The sequence below is a fragment of the Lepisosteus oculatus genome, chromosome 29 (assembly GCF_040954835.1).
Source record: "Lepisosteus oculatus isolate fLepOcu1 chromosome 29, fLepOcu1.hap2, whole genome shotgun sequence".
In the NCBI taxonomy this organism is placed as follows: domain Eukaryota; kingdom Metazoa; phylum Chordata; class Actinopteri; order Semionotiformes; family Lepisosteidae; genus Lepisosteus; species Lepisosteus oculatus.
The window spans coordinates 4,082,765-4,103,655 of NC_090724.1; the positions used below are offsets into that span (position 1 = coordinate 4,082,765).

The following is a 20,891-nucleotide window of genomic DNA, read 5'->3' on the forward strand; positions in this document are numbered from 1 at the left end:
AGATTTTCAGTTCTCCCTATTCTCTTTTCCCACCCAATTGAAAAGAATGGCGTTTTAAATTAATACTTGAGTGATTAATTCGAGACAAAATAAAAAACAAAACAGGTTTCATCTTTAAACAAATCCATGAAATTGCACTGGCATAATGTAATAACACCGCATAATTTCAACTCAGTATTCCAGTTCTCTCTGGGAGACATGACAGATGTAAAAAGCAGCAATAATCAAATTTTGTTAAAATTGTCACATTCACCAAGTTAGTTAACAGGGTAACCATTCTGAAATTTTCTTGAAGAGATGTTTAAAGCATGGGAAGGGGAAAAAAAGCATCTTATGAGGCCACTGAGTCCACAATACTCTACAACAATGTCTTATTTGCAAGACAATCGCACTGACATTTTTTTTTAGTTCCTGATGTCTTGTAAAGCTTGAAGAGCCACTATTTCATATAGATGATCTCAAGAATGAAATGAGGCAGACGCTCATTTGTTTGTGCAGCACCTCTGTCTCTCTGTGTCCAGGCAGCATGGTCAGTCTGCAGGCGCCTGCTGTCCTGTCACTCAGCCTCCCAGGGGCTCAAGGCCTGGCTGGGGGGTGGGAGTGGTCTGTGTGGAGTTGGCCTCCCCTGCTCTGGGCAAAAGGTGACCGATCTCCAGATCAAACAGGTAGAAGAGGTTGAAGACCATCATGGCCAGGAGAGGGAAGACGGTCAGTCCTGAGCCGAACCCCCGCCCGGAGCTACACATGTGGAGACACATCCAGTAGGCCAACCTGGGAGAGACGAGACAGAGAGCATTAAAGACAAGATGGCATTCAGCCTGTCTAGCTTGTGTGATTGCTTAGTATACTGATCAAACTATCTCATCAAGCTTCTGAGCTCACTAACAGCCTCATGACACCTGGGTTTCCTTTGAAAAACAAAAGGCCTACTGGCGGGTTAATGGGCTTCTGGGACACTTGGTCTTGGAGGGAGGGAGTGAGGGAGTGATGGACTGTTGGTCTGTCCAGGGTGTGTCCTGCCTTGTGGGTAGACTCCGGCTTCCCAGCAGCCTAGTGTTGGATAAAGCTGTTGGAAAACGGATGGATGAACACCTGGTCTCTAACTGGGCTTGCAAAGGTTTAGAGCTAACATTCAACGGAAATGTTTCAGTGACACGACAAATTCCCCGTCATGAACGGCAGCGAGCGTCATCAGGGAGAAAAACAGTCCAGAGAATTATCTGTGAGCAGACCCGTTTTCACCCCATCCCTGAATCTGCCCTTTCTAGTTCCCCCAACCAAGTAAGCACACAGATGCTGTTAGTCCGCGATTTTAAACCAATAGGATGACCAGTCGAGCTCCCCACGCCCCCTTCCTTCCCTCACCTCCCCACCACAAACAGCCCGGCCAGGATGGGCACCACTCTCAGCTGCTCCTGGGGCAGGAAGGTCGCCATGACGACGAGGTTGAGGGCGTAGAGGGCCAGCTGCTCGACGGAGCCGGCGACGAACCGCTGCTGGAGGGCAGGGCCTCTGGGACAGGGCTCCAGGGGGTCCAGAGAGGCGGAGGTGCACAGCCTGGACACAGCGCCGGTCAGCACAGCTGGGCCGGCGAGGAGGAGAGAGCAGTCAATCCAAGTGCGGCCTCTCCTGAAGTCCAACAGACCCTGTGAGGCACAGGCCCTGCTCCTTCTACCTGGCTGCAGATTTCAGCAGCATTACGAGGGTCATGGCTAGGATGTCTAGCTGAAGTTTAATAAAGGCAAATACTTAGCTATCTCTTTATGCTCCTTACATCCCCAGAAACTGGCTGAAAATCATACATTACATTATAAACTACAATACACACACTGTTAAATTTCTTATACCTTTTTTGGCAGGGAGCCAATCAGCATACAAACACTCTACTTCACCCACAGTACTCATGAAATGCTCATCCTCCTTGCAAAACCTACACTGTTCGTCTTCCATCACTGAGTGGCAGTAATCCGCTCTATACTAATTTCAGAAAATCTTTTCAGGCAGAGTCTTCTGTCCAGTAAACAGATTTGAACGGGAACGTCATAAGAAGCTACGCTAAAACCCTGTCCAATAACAATGCAGGCTAGACCAAATGTCTGCACAAACACTGCCAAGGCACCAAGCCATTTTCCTGGCCTGCTCGTGCCATGAGAATGACATCCCTTCGAGTGATTTAAGTGAAAGAGTTCCTGGAGTGTAAATCACAAGAGTTTACCGCAACCCAAGTTCACATTCAAATGCACTTTGAAGAGGAGGCTGGATTTCTCCAGCACCCTGGGTGAAGCTGTGACCTCAACAGCATGACCTAAAGGAACCTTCAAAAACACCACATCCTATTCCGCTTCAGTATCCAATAAAGGAGCAAAGGAATGCAGGGAGGCCATTCATAACAGGTGGGTGAACCAGTTATTCCATAGGACTTAGTGCGTTTGTAGACACACTATAGATCAGACTGGGACTTTGGCAAGAACAACATGTATCAGGTGGTGGAAAAAATCTCGACAAGACAAAAAAAAGGAGACGGCTCACTGTTGACTCAGCTGTTTTAAATGCAATAATGCATTTGCTTTGGAGTTGAACAACAGATCTCACACGCTCTGGAGACCTGAAACTGACAGCAGGTAAAACTGAACAGAGCAGGGAATGAGATCGGAAAAGGCACAATCGCTCGTCTATGGGCCTCAAGCTCGGCCTTTTTTCTTCCTCTTGCCACAGAAATTGCTTTTGGACTTGGTAACTAGGCAACAAGACCCACCGAAGTGGGCCTTACCCTGTTGTTTTCTGACCAGAGTTACATAACAGGCTCCACCTTAACCTCTCCTCCAAATCCTCCCGCTGATCTTTACATAATGAGAGGAAATTACCTTCTGTCTCAGAGCGGTCTGTAAACGTGTGCTACACGCCCCCGCAGGGCACAATTTAATGACTGGCGCTCCAGACGCCACACATTCCAAAATCCGCGGATTTTAGTAACCTTTTTCCACAACGCTGGGTTTTAGTGAAAAGTTTTTTCCATAGTGGAAACGAATGGCGAAAGTCCGAGTCTTTCAATTAAGAATCTTCCATTCTTTTTCCCTGCCACACTTGAGGCTGTGCTTTCAATTGCACGGCATCTTTATATAACTGTGTCGTAAATCTCTCAGCAGGCTGGGAATCTGCTGATGACACAGTGTTGGTCGATGCCATGTTTCCATGCGCCTCTGACTTTCGAATCCGAACGGTTCAATGCCAGCGTCGCAGTACTGGCTCGGTCCCCAGTCCTGCTGTTTTTTCAGAGGAGTCCTAAACCACATTTACTGGGTTGTTTTGCTTAAAGAAAATCTATTTTTGCCCTCCAATGGTTTATCCAGTTACCAAAAAGCTGCAGATTGTGGATTGGACCCTAAATCCAAGAATGTCATGGTTCTTGCCCAACCTCTGCTACTTGCTCATTGTGGCCAAGGGGTTCACAGAGCCAGAACAAAATGTGCTACATTTTTTCTTAATTTATTAGACTGATGATTTTATCCACAGACATTTACACTTGCACTCATTTAAACAGCTGGATATTTAACTGAAAACGTACTAGGTAAAACCCTTCACCAAGGACTACAGCAGCTACAACAGTGTCTCACCCGGGATTTAAACCCCCAACCTTCCAGTTTCAAGCCCAGAAGCCTGTCTACTGTGCCACACTGCAGTCCTGTGCCAGTAAGATCAGACAGGGTGGAGACAGCTAGGAGATCTTCATGATTCCCCATGGTCGTGACCTCTGTCCTGCTACCTGGTGGAGACCAGTGCTCTCAGCTACTATGGGGCTACAGTGATGAGCCAGGTGGAAAAACACTTCAAGAACCATCAAGTAACCATCTATTTTCTATCTATTACAGAGTAGTCCCTGAGTTCCAAGTATAAATGCAGATAGGATGAAAGAGAGCAAACGCAGGATATAAACTGCTCACAGCCCAACCCGGGAATGGTTTAGACAGCTCTAAAGCCAAAACATCCAGATGATTTACAGTCCGATTCCCAGACATCTTCTGGAGTTATTTTCCTGAACTGCGTCCTGTCATCGCTGTGTTGGTAGCAAACGAAAAAATAACTGGCTTCTAAACAGTAGAAACAAAAATACAGGCAACGAGTTCCAGCCCTGAAGTAACTTTAGATGATGAGCTTCTCTGCGTTCGAATAATAATATTCTGAGCCGCAACCTGTTGATTACGATGAAGAACTGGCCGGCCAGATGGAGTGGCATCTTCTTGTCAAAACACAGAAAGAAAACAGAAGGTCCAAAAGAGTGCTCCAGAAATGAAAACCATGGGAGACAACTCCCTTTCGAAGGGGAGGCAAGCGCCTGTTTGTTTTTCATTACAGTTAAGGCTGTGTTGCCACATTGTCACACATATATCATGTTAAAGGGCAAGAGACATCTCTTTACCTTACATATTAGCCACCTCATCAGATTTAAGTCTTTTCACATTCCAAAGGTTAAGATGACTGAAACAAAATGTAATATATCTGGTTTTGCGGGGAGACTGTAAAATGACAGAGCGTGATTTACACCCATTGTCCCTCTGCAGGGAACTGAGGGTGGAAGAAACTGAAATCAGAAGTTCAGTCATCTGGAAAACAGAGGGCTGGAGTCCAGGGTAGGGGGTCTAACTCAGCTTGTACTGCAAGACATTTTCCTCTGCTTCTGTGGGCACACAATGCATTTTCCCATCTGCAAATCATGCAAACCTAAACTTCATCTGCACTGACAGCTTCAAGCATCTTTATAACTGCAGGACCAAAGCCAACAGCTAGGCAACACATTCTTTCCAGAATGACAAAACTATAAGAACCCAATTTCCCCAAGAGACGAAATCTGAGAGTTAAACAAATCACTATCTCAGAAAGACATTTATCATTCTAAAAATCTTTCAATAGGTGACAAATTCACTCACTGTCCCACACCCAGGCTTTCAGAATACCAGCAATATGGCTCAGGCTGCATTTTCATTAGTCAAACACTGCATAATCTCTATCTGCACAGTCCTGCATAGACTGACTTTTTCTTGCCCGAGATCAACTCCGCCAGCAGAAACGGCTGCAGGAAAAACCCAGTACTGACCCACTGAAAGACGGCGACGAGGAATCAAGGAACTGGGACGTACCAAGCAGGAGGGGCACCGCGGCCACAACACAGCAGCGGATAGCGAAGACCAGCCGGCTGGCCAGGTCGGGGCAGAGAGGTGATTCCAGGGGAAGGTAGAAGTAAAGTCCATACAAAATTCCTGGAAGCACCAGGAGGGAGGCCAGGACAGAACACAGAGCTCGGAACCGACTGCTGCAGCAGCACCTGCGACAGCGGCCTCTTTCGGCCACATCGGGCACCGCGCCACCCTCAGGCCGGGCCTGGGAGTCCCACACCGTCAGCTCTATGGTCTCGGGAGGAGGGCTAATCAGCGGGCGGTCTTCTTCTACAGTGGACTCCTGATTGGTCGATTCCAAAGGGCCCCACCCGTCGCTCCGCGCTCCTTTGGGAAATTCGTCCCGGAATTCCGGTAGAGGGGTAGTAGTCCCATTTCCAGGGGCGTCTCCCGCCGCTCGGTCCAGGAAGGAGATTTCGCTGGCCACCGCGGCAACGGCCACTGCTGCCTCTGCATCCTCCTGCTGCCTCTGCTGCCGATCGAAGCTCTCCGAGGAGGGTGTCCCTGCTCAAAAGAAGGACAAAAGCTGCCAGCAGTCCAAGCCAAATTTCTCGCCAGCGGCTACACTGATACCCCTGGTGTTATCATACAGGGCGGTGGAGTTAAAACCCTTACTCTGCTGAACAGAGCCATGAAATCTTTAATGACCACAAAACGTTTAACACCTCATCAAGAGGCTGAGCCTCTTAAAGCACTGTGCTTTTTGTTGCCGTTCTGAGACATGCTACCTCATCCGATTTAAGATTTTATGTTCATGTAGAGTTTTTTTTATATTTGTAAGCTGAAGGTGACTTAGACATTAATAAAAGTATATTTAGTTTTGCTGGGTCACTGTGACATCATGGCACGATTTACACCAAAAGTTCAGGCACCAGAGAAATGAAGGACTGGAGTCCAGCGTGAGTGACTTAGCTCAGCTTCTACTGCAAGACCTGTTGCTGTGCTCTCATGTGGACACAATGTATTTTCTTATTTGCATATCATTTGCAAACTTAAACTCTGTTTGCACTGCCATCAAGCTGGCATGTGTTTCAGAACTTCTGACCCAGAAAGCCGAGCACAGCCTCAAGCTCCACCAACATCTCTTGCAGCAGCAAGCCGATTTTCCAAAGATGTGTTTTTATCAAAGTACCAACAAGGCACAACTGTATTTATTTGAATTCACCTATAAAGCTCTACATGAACCGGCACCACGGTACCGGTCTGATTTATCATCTTCCTACTCTCCACCTCGCAACCTTCGTTCGTCTGACTCTGGTCTCCTGTCTGTCCCCCAAGCTCTTCTGCATTCTGTGGGTGACAGGGCATTCTCCTGCTACACCCCAAAGCTCTGGAAGTCTGTGTCGCCTTCCCTGAGCCCTTTCAAGCCCAGACTCAAAACCTTCGTTCGTCTGAAGGCCTTTTACTTCATTGTTGGCTGTGTTTGCTCTTTTTTTACTGTACTAACGCTTTTATCTGCTACGATTGTGATTTCCTCACTGTAAAATGCTTTGAGAAGCTACTTTTATAAAGGGCACTTTATAAAATTAACTTTATTATTTATCACTACCTCGTATGGGACCCGGTCAGAACTGGCCCGGATACTGACCCATTAGCCAACGGTTTAGCTGCCCAGCAGGGATGAAACCCGCACTCACACAGAGACAGGACTACAAGAGCTTACGGTCCAGCTGGCCGGAGGGCGCAGCACCATCCCCGGCTGGGGGCGGCTCCAGCGAGTGGCGGGATTCGGCCGGGGAGCGAGACAGGGAGTGCAGCTCCTCCACGGAGGACTCGGGGCTGTCGGACACGGGCGCCAGGGAGATCTGGGTGTCGAGGTCCAGGAAGGGCGAGAAGGAGAGGCGGGCGGGGTCGATGTCCCGCAGCTGGTTGATAATGTCGCTGATGGACTCCTTCACACTGTCGAACTCCTTCAGCTCCGGGCGACTGGCAGCCAAGTGGACCGCAGACGTCATGGTCCCACAGGCTGGATGAGGAGAAGGAGAATTATACAGCTCTCTCACGATAAGCCAGCAGTAACCAGATCGCAACCCAGATCATGGGTTTTAATAATAATAATAATAATAATAATAATAATAATAATAATAATAATAATAATTCCTTACACTTATATAGCGCTTTTCTGGACACTCCACTCAAAGCGCTTTACAGGTCATGGGGACTCCCCTCCACCACCACCAGTGTGCAGCCCCACCTGGATGATTTTGGGAATTAGGCCCTTTTTCTATACTCTGTTCAGGGCTTTAATTGCAACTCTCTACCCACCCACTCATGTTCTCACCTCTTCTTCCAACACAGGGTCACGGGGGAGCCAAAGCCTATCCCAGCAAGCAACAGGTCCAAGGCAGGGTACAATCTGGGCGGGACACCAGCCCCTCACAGAGCACAGGCACCCACACCAGGGCCAGCTTTCCCATAAGCTAATTAACCTACCAGTATGTCTTTGGACTGTGGAAGGAAAATGGAGCACCCGGAGGAAACCCACACAGACACAGGGAGAACATACAAACTCCACACAGACAGCACCCCAGGTCTGGAATTAAACCCAGGGCATCAGCACTGTGACGCGGAAATGCCAATCACTGTGCCACCTCAAAACACTATTACACACTGTCATTCATCAAAGCATTTGTTCAGGGACTATGGCTTTAGCCATGAAGTGAGACAGTCTAGGTCAGGGGTCCCCCGCTCTGATCCTTACTCTCCAGAATCCAGCATGTGTTCCCCATCTCCTTAGCTTCTAAACAGCGTTACATCTGGGAGACTATTTCTGTTGAAATTAGACTACCATAGCCCTCCTCCACAATTATCTGGACCACCGCCCCAGGTAACCAGGTAAAAATATTATTGCAGTTCAATAAAATGTTTCGGCGACACACTGTAGTGCAATATTAGGGTCAAAAAGAATGAGCGCTATTAAAAAGGATATCTGATTAAATATGTTTTCAGATCACATGCTTAACTTTAGATTTGAAAGACAAGACATATCAAATTAGTAACAGGCCTCCTGTTTCATAGGTTTTTAAAGGCACATGAAATTGCAAGATTTCTTTCTGCCGGCTTTCCGGGAGATTCATTTTTAAAACCCACTCGCCTGGTGTTTCTTGAATTGCACAGTTTGTTGATATAAAGCACGTGGCTAAAATTGTTTCTTTGTGGTCCTGCCAGTCCAATTCGACAAACAAACAATTCCCAGTCTGAGGGAGGGCTACATTTACAACATGTAAGAAGCAGCAAACATACTCCTCACGTTTTTTTCTTTTTACTTTTTGGAGTTTGGAACACTTTTAACAGTAACTTCAGGCTTAAAAGGGTGGTCATTTTCATGCAGCTGTGGTTGTATCCGTCTTTTTGCTTCAGAACGCGCTAAACGGCTAGAACAACATCTGGGAATCCGATTAAGCCTCAACCGCCAGCTCTGCGGTGACTGGCGGCTCCCTCGCTTGATTAAAAGAGCAACAACGAAAAAAAAAGAGAAAGAATAAACGTGGAGTTTTCCCAAATCCAAGCACGTCAAAAAAAAAAGGCTGAGACGCAAATCATGCCCTAACCCACAAAATGGGACCACAATCTAACCGCGCGAACTCGTGTGCAGGATCTAAAATAGACTACCCTGCAGACCAAACAAATATTTTGCTCGTTAATAAACGCAAATTACATATGAATGAGGCTTTATTTTGATCCATTTAATGTCATCTTGTCTGGCTCAACCATGTTTACACATAAATGGAGGGAAATACTGTACATTGTGCGCCAGACTTGCAAAAGCCCTTTCAGTTCTGCAGTATTTAAGGCTCAGTAGCAAGTTTTAGTGTAGGTGGAAGATGAAACGTCTCCACAGGGCCAATGAAGAGAATGCAGACTGCGCGGAAACATCCAGTGCATGCCTTTTTGTACAGGAGATGTAGACTCCAGCCCAAACGCAAATCTCTCCATCCTTCAGAAAAATCCTAACAGCCGACCGCGGTCTACTCCAGTTACCGACTCACAAATACCCATGCGTTTGAGAAACTCGAAGAGATGAGAACACTTAGTACAATAAAAAAATAATTTCCCACTTCGTTACCGGAACAGGAGAATCAACATCAATATACATTTTCTTCTAAAACATTTTCCTTAAAAAAACACCGAGTCGCAAAGGGCTAAACACGTCGCAACGGCGAGGGCAGCTTGGTATTCTCGTGAACATCCAGTTCTTAAATATAGCTGCCATTGTACTGTATCTTTGTCTATGTGCGTTACAGAAGCCTACCACAGCATGTAACGCGTATATCACCTACCCCTGATATATAAGTTCAGAATACGTTCCCACCGAGTCTTTCCATCACTTTGCTATAGTCCCCCCCAATATCAATAACTACTTTCCTATAAAATGATTAGAAAAAAAAAGTTTAAAATGCAATGGTCGTCAATTTAAAATCCCAAAATCTTGTTTTCTATGACACGAAAAACAAAATACTAATAATGAAAATGCTGTAAATGTGTGACTATGGCTTACCACGAACTGTTCGGTAATTAAGTTCTCATAGGTGTCCAGTAAAATGGTACGCACATTGTGAGATCTCTACAGACTTCGCTGCCCGTTCCCCCGACTCCTTTTTTTTTTAAATAGTCGAGACTTCTGACTGAATCAAAGTTCAAGACAGACAAAATACTACACTCTTACCCCGCCTACCTACTCTATTCTAAGCTCGTCACACACACACCAGATGGGCTGAATCACTCTAGCGCTGGAACACAGGGGGAGCGCATGTTTTTTTTATGAAGCAGGTTTTTTTAATTAAAACTTGACAGCCAGCCTCAAACACAAGGGAACATGAAAGCGTTCTAGCTACAACGACGTCTGTTGTAAATACATCAGGACCTAACCTTTTTAAACACTTTTTAAAATGCGTATCGCAGGGAGAAGGGATCTTAACGTTCGGAAATACAGACTAAATTGACGATTTGAGAGATTGCGCTTAAACTGTCTTGTGATCCCTTTTAGAAAAATTAAACTTTGTTTAGTTGGAAACATGGATATCAGAATGAAATATCAATCAAAATAGCGCCAAACCATTTAACGACTGACCACGATACAACAAACAGCATTTTATAGTCATATAGGCGCCAAACCACCTCCTAAAATAACTGATGAGGTGAGGTGATGGAACATGTTGAGAACTAAGAAAGTTAGACAAAGGAACCAAAATACCACACGTAGCAGGAGAAAGACTTTCCTGCACCTGGGAGGCGATAGACTTGCCTTTGGTGAAGCTGAACTGTGTTCAGCGATAAGTCAAGGTTCTGTATAACAAGCTGGCAGATCTACCTTGATTTAGCAAAGATGTGCCGCGTGATACACGGATGTTTTTGAAGCAGACCAATACTTTGGGAAGTGCAAGTGAGATCATGTGTCAGGAGTGTCTAGCTGCTGGAGAAGAGGGGGGAGATACTAGCATGCGGACTGCAAGAAAAAAGGAAGCCATTGCAGAAACCCACCTTGAAGTGATGGAGAGCAACCTCACTGCACAGCCCTACTTGGATCTCATTTGCTCCCTTTTTTAAGGCTCATTCCAACATGACATTCCCACAGGGCAATTTACAAATGCACGCCTTACTGACTGTATGGCCAATGTGCACAATACAGTAGTAAGCACAGTTCAGAAAACTTACCAATGAGAGGCCACTTGGCCCATCTAGTGAAATGAGAATCTTGGATCTGAACTCTCTTGAGATCTTGATCACCTTTGTGCACCACAACCAAAGCACACTGTAGCAGAAAACGGACCCAATCTGAGGAGTGTCACAGATCATGGCATGACAATAACAGGTACTGCTCCACCCAATGTGAGCCTGTAAAGCGCAGGCAAGCATGTTCCTAGCTTGTCAAGGAGAGGGGCCCCATGTGCCCACCACCGCACAAATGATTTGTAAGGCAGCCCAGAGCGCTTGATGACTGGAAGATCTGAGAAGGGGCAGACAATGGCTGCCTTTGTTTCCACACCACATGTGTGGGAAACAGCAGTCAGGCAAGATGGATAGAGTTACACCGCAGCTTCGGGTAAATGGCGAGTTGAGAGGATTGCAATCGCCGGGACGAGTAGCTGAACAAAAAAAAAGGGGATTGGATTAAAGCAAATGCTATACAAAAATGGGAAATCATGAGACCTGCACATACTGTACACCCTTTCCCAGCCTACAAAAGTGGAGATTACTGTACTGTGGAAAACATCTGCAACAGCAAAGATGTTTAGTTTCAGGATTTATCAAGCACATTTGAACACAATATAACCATAAAAGAAAATGAACATTTTTCAGAGATGCAGAGATCTTTACATGCTTTAATTAGTAAAATAGAGCACACCACAAATATATACAACAGGTCAGCCCTTAAAGAAAAAAATAAAACAAACCATAATCCACCTGTATGTAACACTCAAGCTGCGGGGGGTGGGGGCCTGAAAGTTGAAATTTCCCCACCTTCCAAAAACTATTCTGAGGACACAATATCCAATATTCTTCAATATTAAAGAATAGCCTTTTGTCAGAGGGTTGTTTAGCATTTGCAGATATGGGTGTTTTAAAGAGGTTTCCAAACCATGTTAAAACCTAGCTATAAAGCACATAATACTTTTTAAGCATTATTTTAGAAAAACCAATAAAACCTAATTGTATTACTCCCAATGGAAACAAAAGTTATAATTAACTGAAAAACCAATTACTCCTCAAAAAGTGTTAAATTGCTGATAAACAATGGCTACTTAACCTCCCCGCTGTGTCAACTGTAAAAAAAAGTTGCGTCCTGGCATTGAAAACCTTGTCAAGATTAAAAAAAATAAATAAAAAAGGTTCTTATCAACCAACAAGATGAGCATGTAAATTTAAATTATCTGCATTTGTGAAACTCTGAAGCTGGAAGTTACATCTGATACATGAAATATATACAGAGAATCTTATACTTTGGTATGCACAGTGTTTAATTCCTAGCACCTTAAAGTCCTTGAAGCAGGCACCCAAAGGTGTCCAGGATTCTCCTCATCTAATGAAGATGTAGAGCAGGGAGTGGCAACTCCAGTCACTAGGGTCAAAGAAGTCCTCTGATTTTCATTCCACCTCAGATGTTAATTACTTAATTGAACTTACTAGCCAGTGACTCAAACCACCTGTTTAGATCTGAATCAGCTGCTAATTGAAAATCTGACCACTGAAAAGGACACCGTGAGACAGTCTGAACTTGAACACACATTGCAAACTCAAATCACGGCCTGTTATCACGCACACAAAGCGGAGATTGAGATGGAACCCATTCTCTTTGAGTACTTTCTCCTCTTTGTAGAATCACCTTTGCAGAATTTGACAGTTCACTGTATGGAACACAGGATGAGAAAGAACTGATGAAAGGCCTTAGCAGATCTTTAGGCATTTCATGACATCAAGAGCGCCACACACAACAAGTTCATCAGTCTTCAGACAGTAGTCCCCGAAAATTATCTGTCCTCCTCTTTAGTACCCGTCGGAAATCCCTCTGCAGAAAAACAAACATGAACGATAAGAGGCTGCAAAATGCAGTCTGATGGTAAGTGACTTACATCCCTACCGTGTTTATACGAGGACCAAAGTGATTTGCCCAGACTTTTAAGAAGCTCCCCCACAACAAAGGAATGTTTTAATACTGTATATCCAATTCATAGGGGGGGTATATCATCTTGAAGGATTCTAAGATTACACAAACAAGGGAAAACACAACAGGAAATTTTTGCTTTGTCTTTGTATATTTATGCAGAGTACAACACCACATATTCGAGTGCATTTATCAATTTTATCACCTTAACTCAGAAACGGATTAAAAATAAATCTTCACATGCTGTAGGTCTGGAGGGCTATTGAAATAAAAAGCAGCAGGCGCTGCCAAGAAAAACCCACCCCTTCTGCTGCTTTAAAAGTACAGATATAAAATAATGTAACAATGACATGAAAAGGTGATACCAATAAGGGGGGCAGCCATTTCTCATCACAACGTCAAACTTCACAATAGCAAGCACCCTGTTCAACTCACAGTGTCTGACAATTTCTCAAGATATGGGGCCAGCCTAGGGAGCGCCTTGTCGTCTTTGTTCCCAGTCCACCTCTGGATGGGGATCATGTTCATCAACTGCAACAAGACACAAAGGAAATGAAGACTGTAACTGTGTGTCATGACACTGTGCCTGGATTTTATGATGGATTACAAGTACTTGCATTTAAGAATGTAATGTGACAGATAAGAGGAGGCCTTTCACCCCAATCCGGTTGTCAATTTTAGCACCTAAGTTGATCTAAATATTCATCCAGTTCAGTGTGTGGGCTTCAACCCGCTGACTGGAAACCTGTTCTTGATACATTTACATAAAGAGTTGCGGGTTTCTCCATTTCCTGTCCTAAATTAATGCCCTTTCGGCTTCAAATTGTGCCCTTGTTTCACTACCAGGAGATACTGACCCTGTCTATATTCCTCTAGAATTTAAATACGTGGATCAAATCTCTGCTGCTACTTCGTTCTAGACTAAAAAGATTCGGCACTTATGTCTGACAGGATTGCCATACAGGTACAGGTTTATCATTCCTGTTCTTTCCAGTATGCATTCAAAGGCTATACTATAATTTTCTGGTATGATGACCAGAACAGCACAATATTTCATATTAGGTCTTATAAATGTAATTTCCCTACATTTTAAATCCACATCTTTTGCTATAAACACAAGCATTCCCCCTGTTTTTAAGATCTAATTAATGGATATGGAAAATTAATTGGATATGGAACATTCAGATTCTAAGGACACAATTTAAAAAACATCCCTGTTTCATTAAGATGCCTATTTAGGTACATAGTAAAAAAAAAGTGGCTGTATATATACATAACCTGCATTTACTGTCTATCCATCTCTTGTGGTTTGACCACTACATATGGCAGAAATAAAATAAATAATAAGGTCTTAGATACCATGTATACAAAATAAACCTCAAGCTTTGATAAGCGACCGAGTTAAAACATACATGGTAGGGGAAAGTGTAGGGATCGTTGCCCACAATGACAGTCTTGGCCAGGTCTCTGTTCAGGATAGTTAAATCTTTGATGTAGTGCCCCATGATGCACAAACAGTCTTCCTGGTACAAGCGATGCCTGAAAAGACAAGGGCATCAACATTTCGGAATGAACCTTTTTTCAGGGGCAAGCGCTTAGTATGAATTTTGGTCCCAATTTGTTTTAGAATTCATCATCAGGTATTAAAAACACTTTGTTTCCTTAAACTTGCACAAAAAACAGGCCAAAAACCTGTTATACTTTGATTACAATGTATACAATATCTAAATATTTTGTATACGTATTTTGGGGAAAACAAATACAAAAATTGACTTGCTACTTATAAAGCCTCTGCAGTGAGCACACGATAACTTGAAAAGGCGTGTGCAAAATAATAGAAACAATAGGAAAAATTCAGAAAAAATAACATTTATGGATTACCGAATCAGTCTTTTCTGGTGATCCAAGATGTCCAAGATCTTCTCTGCATACTCTTTCTTGGCAGACGTATAAACAAATATCTAAAACATACGACAAAGAATCTCAGCAAATATAGCAGTCAGGCAGGCTCTGAAAACCTCTGATTAAACTCTCTCGACAATATCCTCAACAATCAATGAAATAACCTATAATGTGACTGCCTTATGTTCTTTAAAGATGAATCTGTATCTTAGAAAGATGAGGCTTTTAAAGTAATTACTTGAAATTCACTTTAAATGTTACATTTTGTACACAATTAAGTAATTTAGTGGTGCACACACACACATACAACTTAATTTTTGCCTTCATCTCTCATTTGTAAAAAGTAGGCACCTTTATAATTGAGATTAATGTGAATAAACTATAATATTGCACGATTTCACATTGTGTAGAGGGTATTAGAAATTCCATAGGATTAGCAAAAAACACTTACTTCAAATATCTTTGTCATGTTTTCTAGGAACTCTTGCACATAAGGCCTCACCTTCATGTAGACCTAAAGAGAAAGTAAAAGATACATGTTTTCTAATTCACTATAAATCTCCAATTTCAACAGCAGTCAACAATCCAGGACATTATGTGATGCACACAATATTAGAGATAAAGAGCACCAACATAATTAATCTGACTTGAATCCGATAATTTAACCCAAGAACTGAAAAATGTAAATGTTTTAAAAAAACAATACACATGCACGCACTGTGCACTACACAAAATAACAGTGTATTGTGTTAACAGTAAATCTGGATTTATATTTATACAAATAGCAGAGTTGTAAATGTAAGACAAGTAGAAAATACATCTCAATAAATCATAAGAAAACCACACTGACTAGCTTTGTTCACAAAATTTAAAACTGACAGCAGAAATGGAAGTGGATGTTTGTGGCGTAAATAAGCAATACTGCAGAGCTCCCTACAGTCTTGAGATCAACATTCAATCATGACTATTTAAATTTACACATCACACAAGGGACAACAAGTTTCAGAAAGGGTGGAAAGTCATGTCTTCTATTGAAAGCAACACAATACTGACACCTTATGGCCAGAGGTTCATGAAGTTTGTTGAACCAGAATACCTCTAGTGAAAAATCAATATAATAACAGTGAGACCAGAACCTTTTGCTAAGCAAAGTGTAAACCACCACAAATCTTAAATAAAACTTTGTATAATTAAATTATACTTTGTATAATTGATACAGTAGGTTCTAATTAGTCAAGAAATATCAATTTTAGAACCTTCAACTTTTACACTGAAAAATGAATATAACTTTGCACAAACCTTGTATTCCTGATCCTGGAAGCGAGCAAGGAATGTGTATTCAGCATTTGGAATCACACCGAGTGAACTTTGCACTAATGTCTCATCCTGCAATTAAAAAATGGTTACAAAGAAGCAAAGTTTTACCTGCTAAAAAACAAGTGTACTGTATTGCCATCTCTTAAATATTCAATAAATTAGTAATGCATCACTGTAATACCTACGTCCATTTTATGTTAGCATTGCTCAAGTTTTAAAACTCAAATGAAACAAACCTCTTTTTAAACTCACACCCAATATAAAAGATGGAATAAACTAGAACATATAGGAAATAAAAGAAAAAAAGTCAGTTTATTGCCATATCAATTTGTAATAAAGGAGAGCAGTAACTCTTGACACGATGATGCAGCAAAACTACATTAGACCAGAAAAGTGAGGGTGGCTAGAAGGATATCCTATGTTATTACTACCATATAAATGATCACCAGTTAATAGACCCCGAGTCTCCCACAAAATCCTTCTGGGAAAAAAGGGTTCAATGTTTAAAACCCTGAGACACAATCTGGCTTACCAGATCCAGGACCAGGGTGGCTTCAGGGGTGCTCCTGGTTTTCACAGGGATATCCCTGATGCGGACTTTGGAATGCTGGGACTGCAAGGGAATGCTCTTGATGAAGGTGTAACTGGAAGAAACCCAGAGGAAAGGCCAAATTAGGCGTCAACAACAGGATAATTCAGAACAACACCCAGCATTAGTTTACAAACAGCTGAGAAGATACCTAAATGCTAAACTAGCAGGAAATAAATGATGCCTTTCAATGCTATGTAGACAGTAGAATAAAGCAATCCTTTGAAGGCTTTGGACCTGAACTGTCCCTAAGCAAAGACGCACATTACCCATTAAACAAAATACTTAGAAAAGTAAAATCATTACAACCATTTATTGGTTTAATAAATTATAAGTCTACTATTCATGTGCAGGAAGTTATTATTCTCAAGCATGCTATAAAACAGGATGAAATCAAATATTTTGATAAATTTAAGTTGCCATCAACATCTTTTGAACAGTACAAAATTACATTTTTAAACATATTGTCAGAAAAGAAAGGGCTTATGTTGCCGTTTAGAACGTCTTGAACCTTCCCTGCAATTCCTATGGTCTGAGGGCCATGGTACTTACAGGTCGCACTCCTTACAGTTGTCCTCGTCCTTAAGCACAGGGTTGAAACGGCTGTAATCAAACACCTCTTGCTCTGGCTGGGGTGACTTCTCATCTTGGGAGTGAAAAAATCATTATGGCTGTGCAGGCTAGGTGATCAAACATTTCTGAGCTAGGCCATGACAGCTGTATGAGACTAACTTTCTGTGGACCTGGTTCTATTGCAATGAGATAGGAATTGAATTGCTACAGGCAAGCAATGATTTGTTTATTTTTATGACTATATATGTTTGGCAACAAAATTATAATACCACATGGTGAGAACTGCTATGTGTACAGTACATTAAGCATCCTTTGACAATATAGACATTTAGATTGACTTCAGGAACTATTATCCAAAAAGATAAAAACAACTGGAAAAAAAACTTTATACAAAGAAGGAGCTTTTAAGCTGTGCTTTTGAAGGTATTCAAATTGCTTTGTTGTGTTTGTTATTTTCCTCAACATAAGCGAGGACATCAAGAAGCACTTGAGTTACATCTATTATTACTCTAGGTCCCATACTTACCATCCTGTCCCGGCAGCAGGAAGTGGACAAGTGGAGAACAAATGTTTCGAACGGCAGTGTTCTTACACGAGCTCTCGTCCATCTCAAACCTCACCCTCAGCTGCTGGCCTTTCACAGGAGTCTTAAAATCTGCACGGAAACACAGCAGCAACGCAAGATGAAGAAACAGCCACACGAGTGTGTTAAACTAAAATCACCCAGCCTTTACATTCAGCTAGGTCATGGACACAAACCTAGAAAAATGACCATCCTAAGTCACACTCTGCTACTTTAGTATTAAAGAGACCACCACAGTCCATTGTCACCTCTTATTTGTGAAAGAAAAACATCCAAACAGAAAATGTTACAACTGCAACCCCAAGCAGAAAAGGGGCCTTAAATTCCACAATGCATGATATTAAGAGTACAGATTGCAATCCATGCTGGAACATACAGGACAGTTCCTGGGTAATGAGCACAGCCTCGCCACAGGAATCTCACTGTACCTTCACTGTCGGTCTTGCTCACTTTCCCTTTGCTTCGCGTCTGCATGGTCAGGGGCTTCAGGACATGGACCTCTTCCTCCTCCGGGTCTTGCAGGGAGTCCAGTCCCACCTCCCCTCTGACCTGCCAGGGATGGAGGAGAACCCGGGTCACACATCAGCTAGCAGGTGTTCGACATGCAAAGAGCCTGCAAAGGCAACTCCAACGCCTTGAAAACAGGTTTTCTGGTTTCTGGAAAATACCTTTACTAGCATTTGTAGGTGCAGCTTGTTTTGCAAAAATGAACTCGGCACTACAGCTCAGCGCAGGATACTTTGGATGAGACGTAAAACCGAGGTCCTGACTCTCTGTGGTCATTATGGGTGATTCTCGAAATGAAACCAATCATGGCTTCCTAATAATCCCCATCTCTGAACTGGCTTCATCACTCTGTTCTCCTCCTCACTAATAGCTGACGTGTGGGAAGCGTTCTGGCAGTGGACACCCCCTTAACTTTCTGTCATAACTAGAGGCAGCAGAAGGATGATTCTTATAATGTAGGCTAGCTGAAAATCTGTCAAGAAAGGGAAAAATCCTCTCTTGGCTTTCTAACAGAACTCCAGGACACAACAGAGACTCGGCGCTACGGACGCACACAGAGGGGCTAAATCGTGTGGCCTCCAAATAATATCGAGCGCCGACCAACCTCATCAAAAAAACAAACCAACAACAGCCGTTTAACGCTGGAGCTGCAGAGGAACAGCGGAAACACTAAGATTGGAAGAAGCCAGAAAAACGCTCCCCGTGAAAATGAACGCAAATGTCACGTAATAACAGCCGTGTCGTTTTAATTTACGCTAAGGCTTCCTTGTAGATATGATACTCTCAGATAGGATACTGTCAGAACTCAGTCGGGTTTTTTTTTCTCCCTGCCCGGTTTAAGAGCTTAAAAATAACTCGAGCTTCACGCACTGACAGGGACGGCAACAATAAAAGATGAACTACCTTCCAGCCCACACCTGCCCCTTCTCCCCAGACGGCGGCGGGCAATTTTCAAACCCCGAGGCTTTCAAAAACAAACACAGGCCCGTGGCGGAAGTTTCCCCGGGACGGCCCTTACCGCTGCTCTCCCGCCTGCCTTGGCCGACGGCGGCGCTCTCCGGCTGGGGGAGCGAGGGCGGAGGCTCCGCGGGGTGCTCGGCTCGCTGGGCGGCCGGGCCGGGATCCTGCGAGATCGGAGCAGCATTTTCCTCCAGGCTCTGCTACACAAACCAGCGACGATACCGAGCGAGACGGGCGAATATCGTAGCACGAATCATTTGAAGACGGAAATAAATCGAAACTACGACGCTACAGCTTTCCTTCTCGCTCCAAGTCACACAGGCGTAAGTCGGCCTTTTTCTCAGTTTATATCTCGCGGGCCCAACCAAGACTCATGCGCGGTCTCCTTAGCAACTGGCTGGGCTGTACCTCCGGACTGTCGCGGTGACGATAGAATCTGTTTCCGGCAGGCTGGAAAATGGCGAGGATGCTATAGGCTGGCAGACTCGGTCCTTGTGCGTTTCAGAGGCATCGCCTTGAGGCTGCGTCCGCGAATTGACATCGAGTCCAGAAGCAACGCTGCTTAGGCAAAAATGAATCCCTCCGAGAAAAAAAAAATATACACGTGTACTTTATTTCCATTGTAATTGTGGATTAGCAGTTTAAAAAGTACATAGTCTCATGATAAAATACACTTGTTTGCACCGGACCGTACTGGCTAATAAACAAAAAGACGCTGCAAAAAAAACTGTGAACCATCCCACATATAAACTTGTATTATTTTCAAGCCTGTCTGCATTCTGTTCTCTTCCACTTTTCAGTGCAAAATGAACAGAATCAGTAATCTGCAGACACACGCTCTGCCTGTTCTGAAAGAGCACGCCATTGAGAGCAATGGCATGTGGTCAGTAATCCAGTGCCCCTAAAATAAACCCTTTTCCAGATTTTTGTAGTCACTCCAAATTTTATTCTGCACTTTTTCTCGATTGCAAACAATAACATGAAATATAAATCGCTGCTCTCTCCCACCCCCGCCCCCTGTAAAAAATATTTCAAAAGTTTACAGTGCAGCCACCTGAGGCAAGCAAAACCCCCCAATTTACACCATCACTAACTTTCTTCAATATCCTGCACCAGATGTACTTATTACCCTTACAATTCCTTGTATCCCAAATTATACTAAATCATTTCTCAGAGGTCCTTAAAACGTTCAATTATGCATCAATGGGACTCATTTCTCACTCAATGCATGTTTTTAGCACTCTATTCTTTATATTTTGGATAATGATTTTGTGGAGTCTTGATTATAATAGTAATAATAGTTCGTTACACTAATATAGGGCTTCTCTGGAAACTCAGCTCAAAACACTTTACAGGAAATGGGGACTCCCCTCCACCACCACCTACCTGTACCCCCCACCTGGATGATGCGCTGCGGATTATTAGGAGACCATGATTGGTAATTTAGCCAGGACCCTGGTGTATCACACCTACTCTTTTCGAGAAAAGCCCTGGGATTTTTAATGACCATTGAGAGTCAGGACTTTGGTTATACATCTCATCTGAAGGATGGTGCCTCTTTTACAGTATCGTGTCCCCGTCACTGTACTGGGGCATTAGGACCCACACAGACCACATGGTGAGCGCCCCCTACTGGTCCCATTAACACCTCTTCAAGCTGCAACGTTAGCTTTCCCAGGTCTCCCA

General features: G+C 43.4%; 2 protein-coding genes across 3 annotated transcripts; both read right to left on the reverse strand.

Moving 5' to 3' along the window:
• Window positions 1-99: 99 nt before the first annotated feature.
• Window positions 100-9,882, reverse strand: LOC102685081 (transmembrane protein 79-like). Of its 2 annotated transcripts, none has more exons than XM_015365616.2 (5): window positions 9,724-9,882; window positions 6,835-7,137; window positions 5,136-5,675; window positions 1,366-1,582; window positions 100-771 (listed from the first exon to the last, which is right to left on the reverse strand). In XM_015365616.2, exons 2-5 carry the CDS (start codon window positions 7,124-7,126, stop codon window positions 561-563), a joined length of 1,260 nt encoding a protein of 419 aa, XP_015221102.2. In that variant the 5' UTR covers window positions 7,127-7,137; window positions 9,724-9,882; the 3' UTR covers window positions 100-560. The 2 variants fall into 2 exon arrangements, with proteins under 2 accessions (XP_015221102.2, XP_006640015.2); XM_006639952.3 differs by having other exon boundaries at window positions 9,670-9,882.
• Window positions 9,883-11,474: 1,592 nt separating this feature from the next.
• On the reverse strand, window positions 11,475-19,877 carry ctdspl3 (CTD (carboxy-terminal domain, RNA polymerase II, polypeptide A) small phosphatase like 3). Its single transcript, XM_006639953.3, has 11 exons — window positions 19,264-19,877; window positions 18,167-18,287; window positions 17,682-17,810; window positions 17,135-17,228; window positions 16,526-16,637; window positions 15,976-16,062; window positions 15,128-15,190; window positions 14,656-14,735; window positions 14,187-14,313; window positions 13,210-13,305; window positions 11,475-12,678 (listed from the first exon to the last, which is right to left on the reverse strand). Exons 1-11 carry the CDS (start codon window positions 19,387-19,389, stop codon window positions 12,613-12,615), a joined length of 1,101 nt encoding a protein of 366 aa, XP_006640016.1. The 5' UTR covers window positions 19,390-19,877; the 3' UTR covers window positions 11,475-12,612.
• Window positions 19,878-20,891: the final 1,014 nt, after the last annotated feature.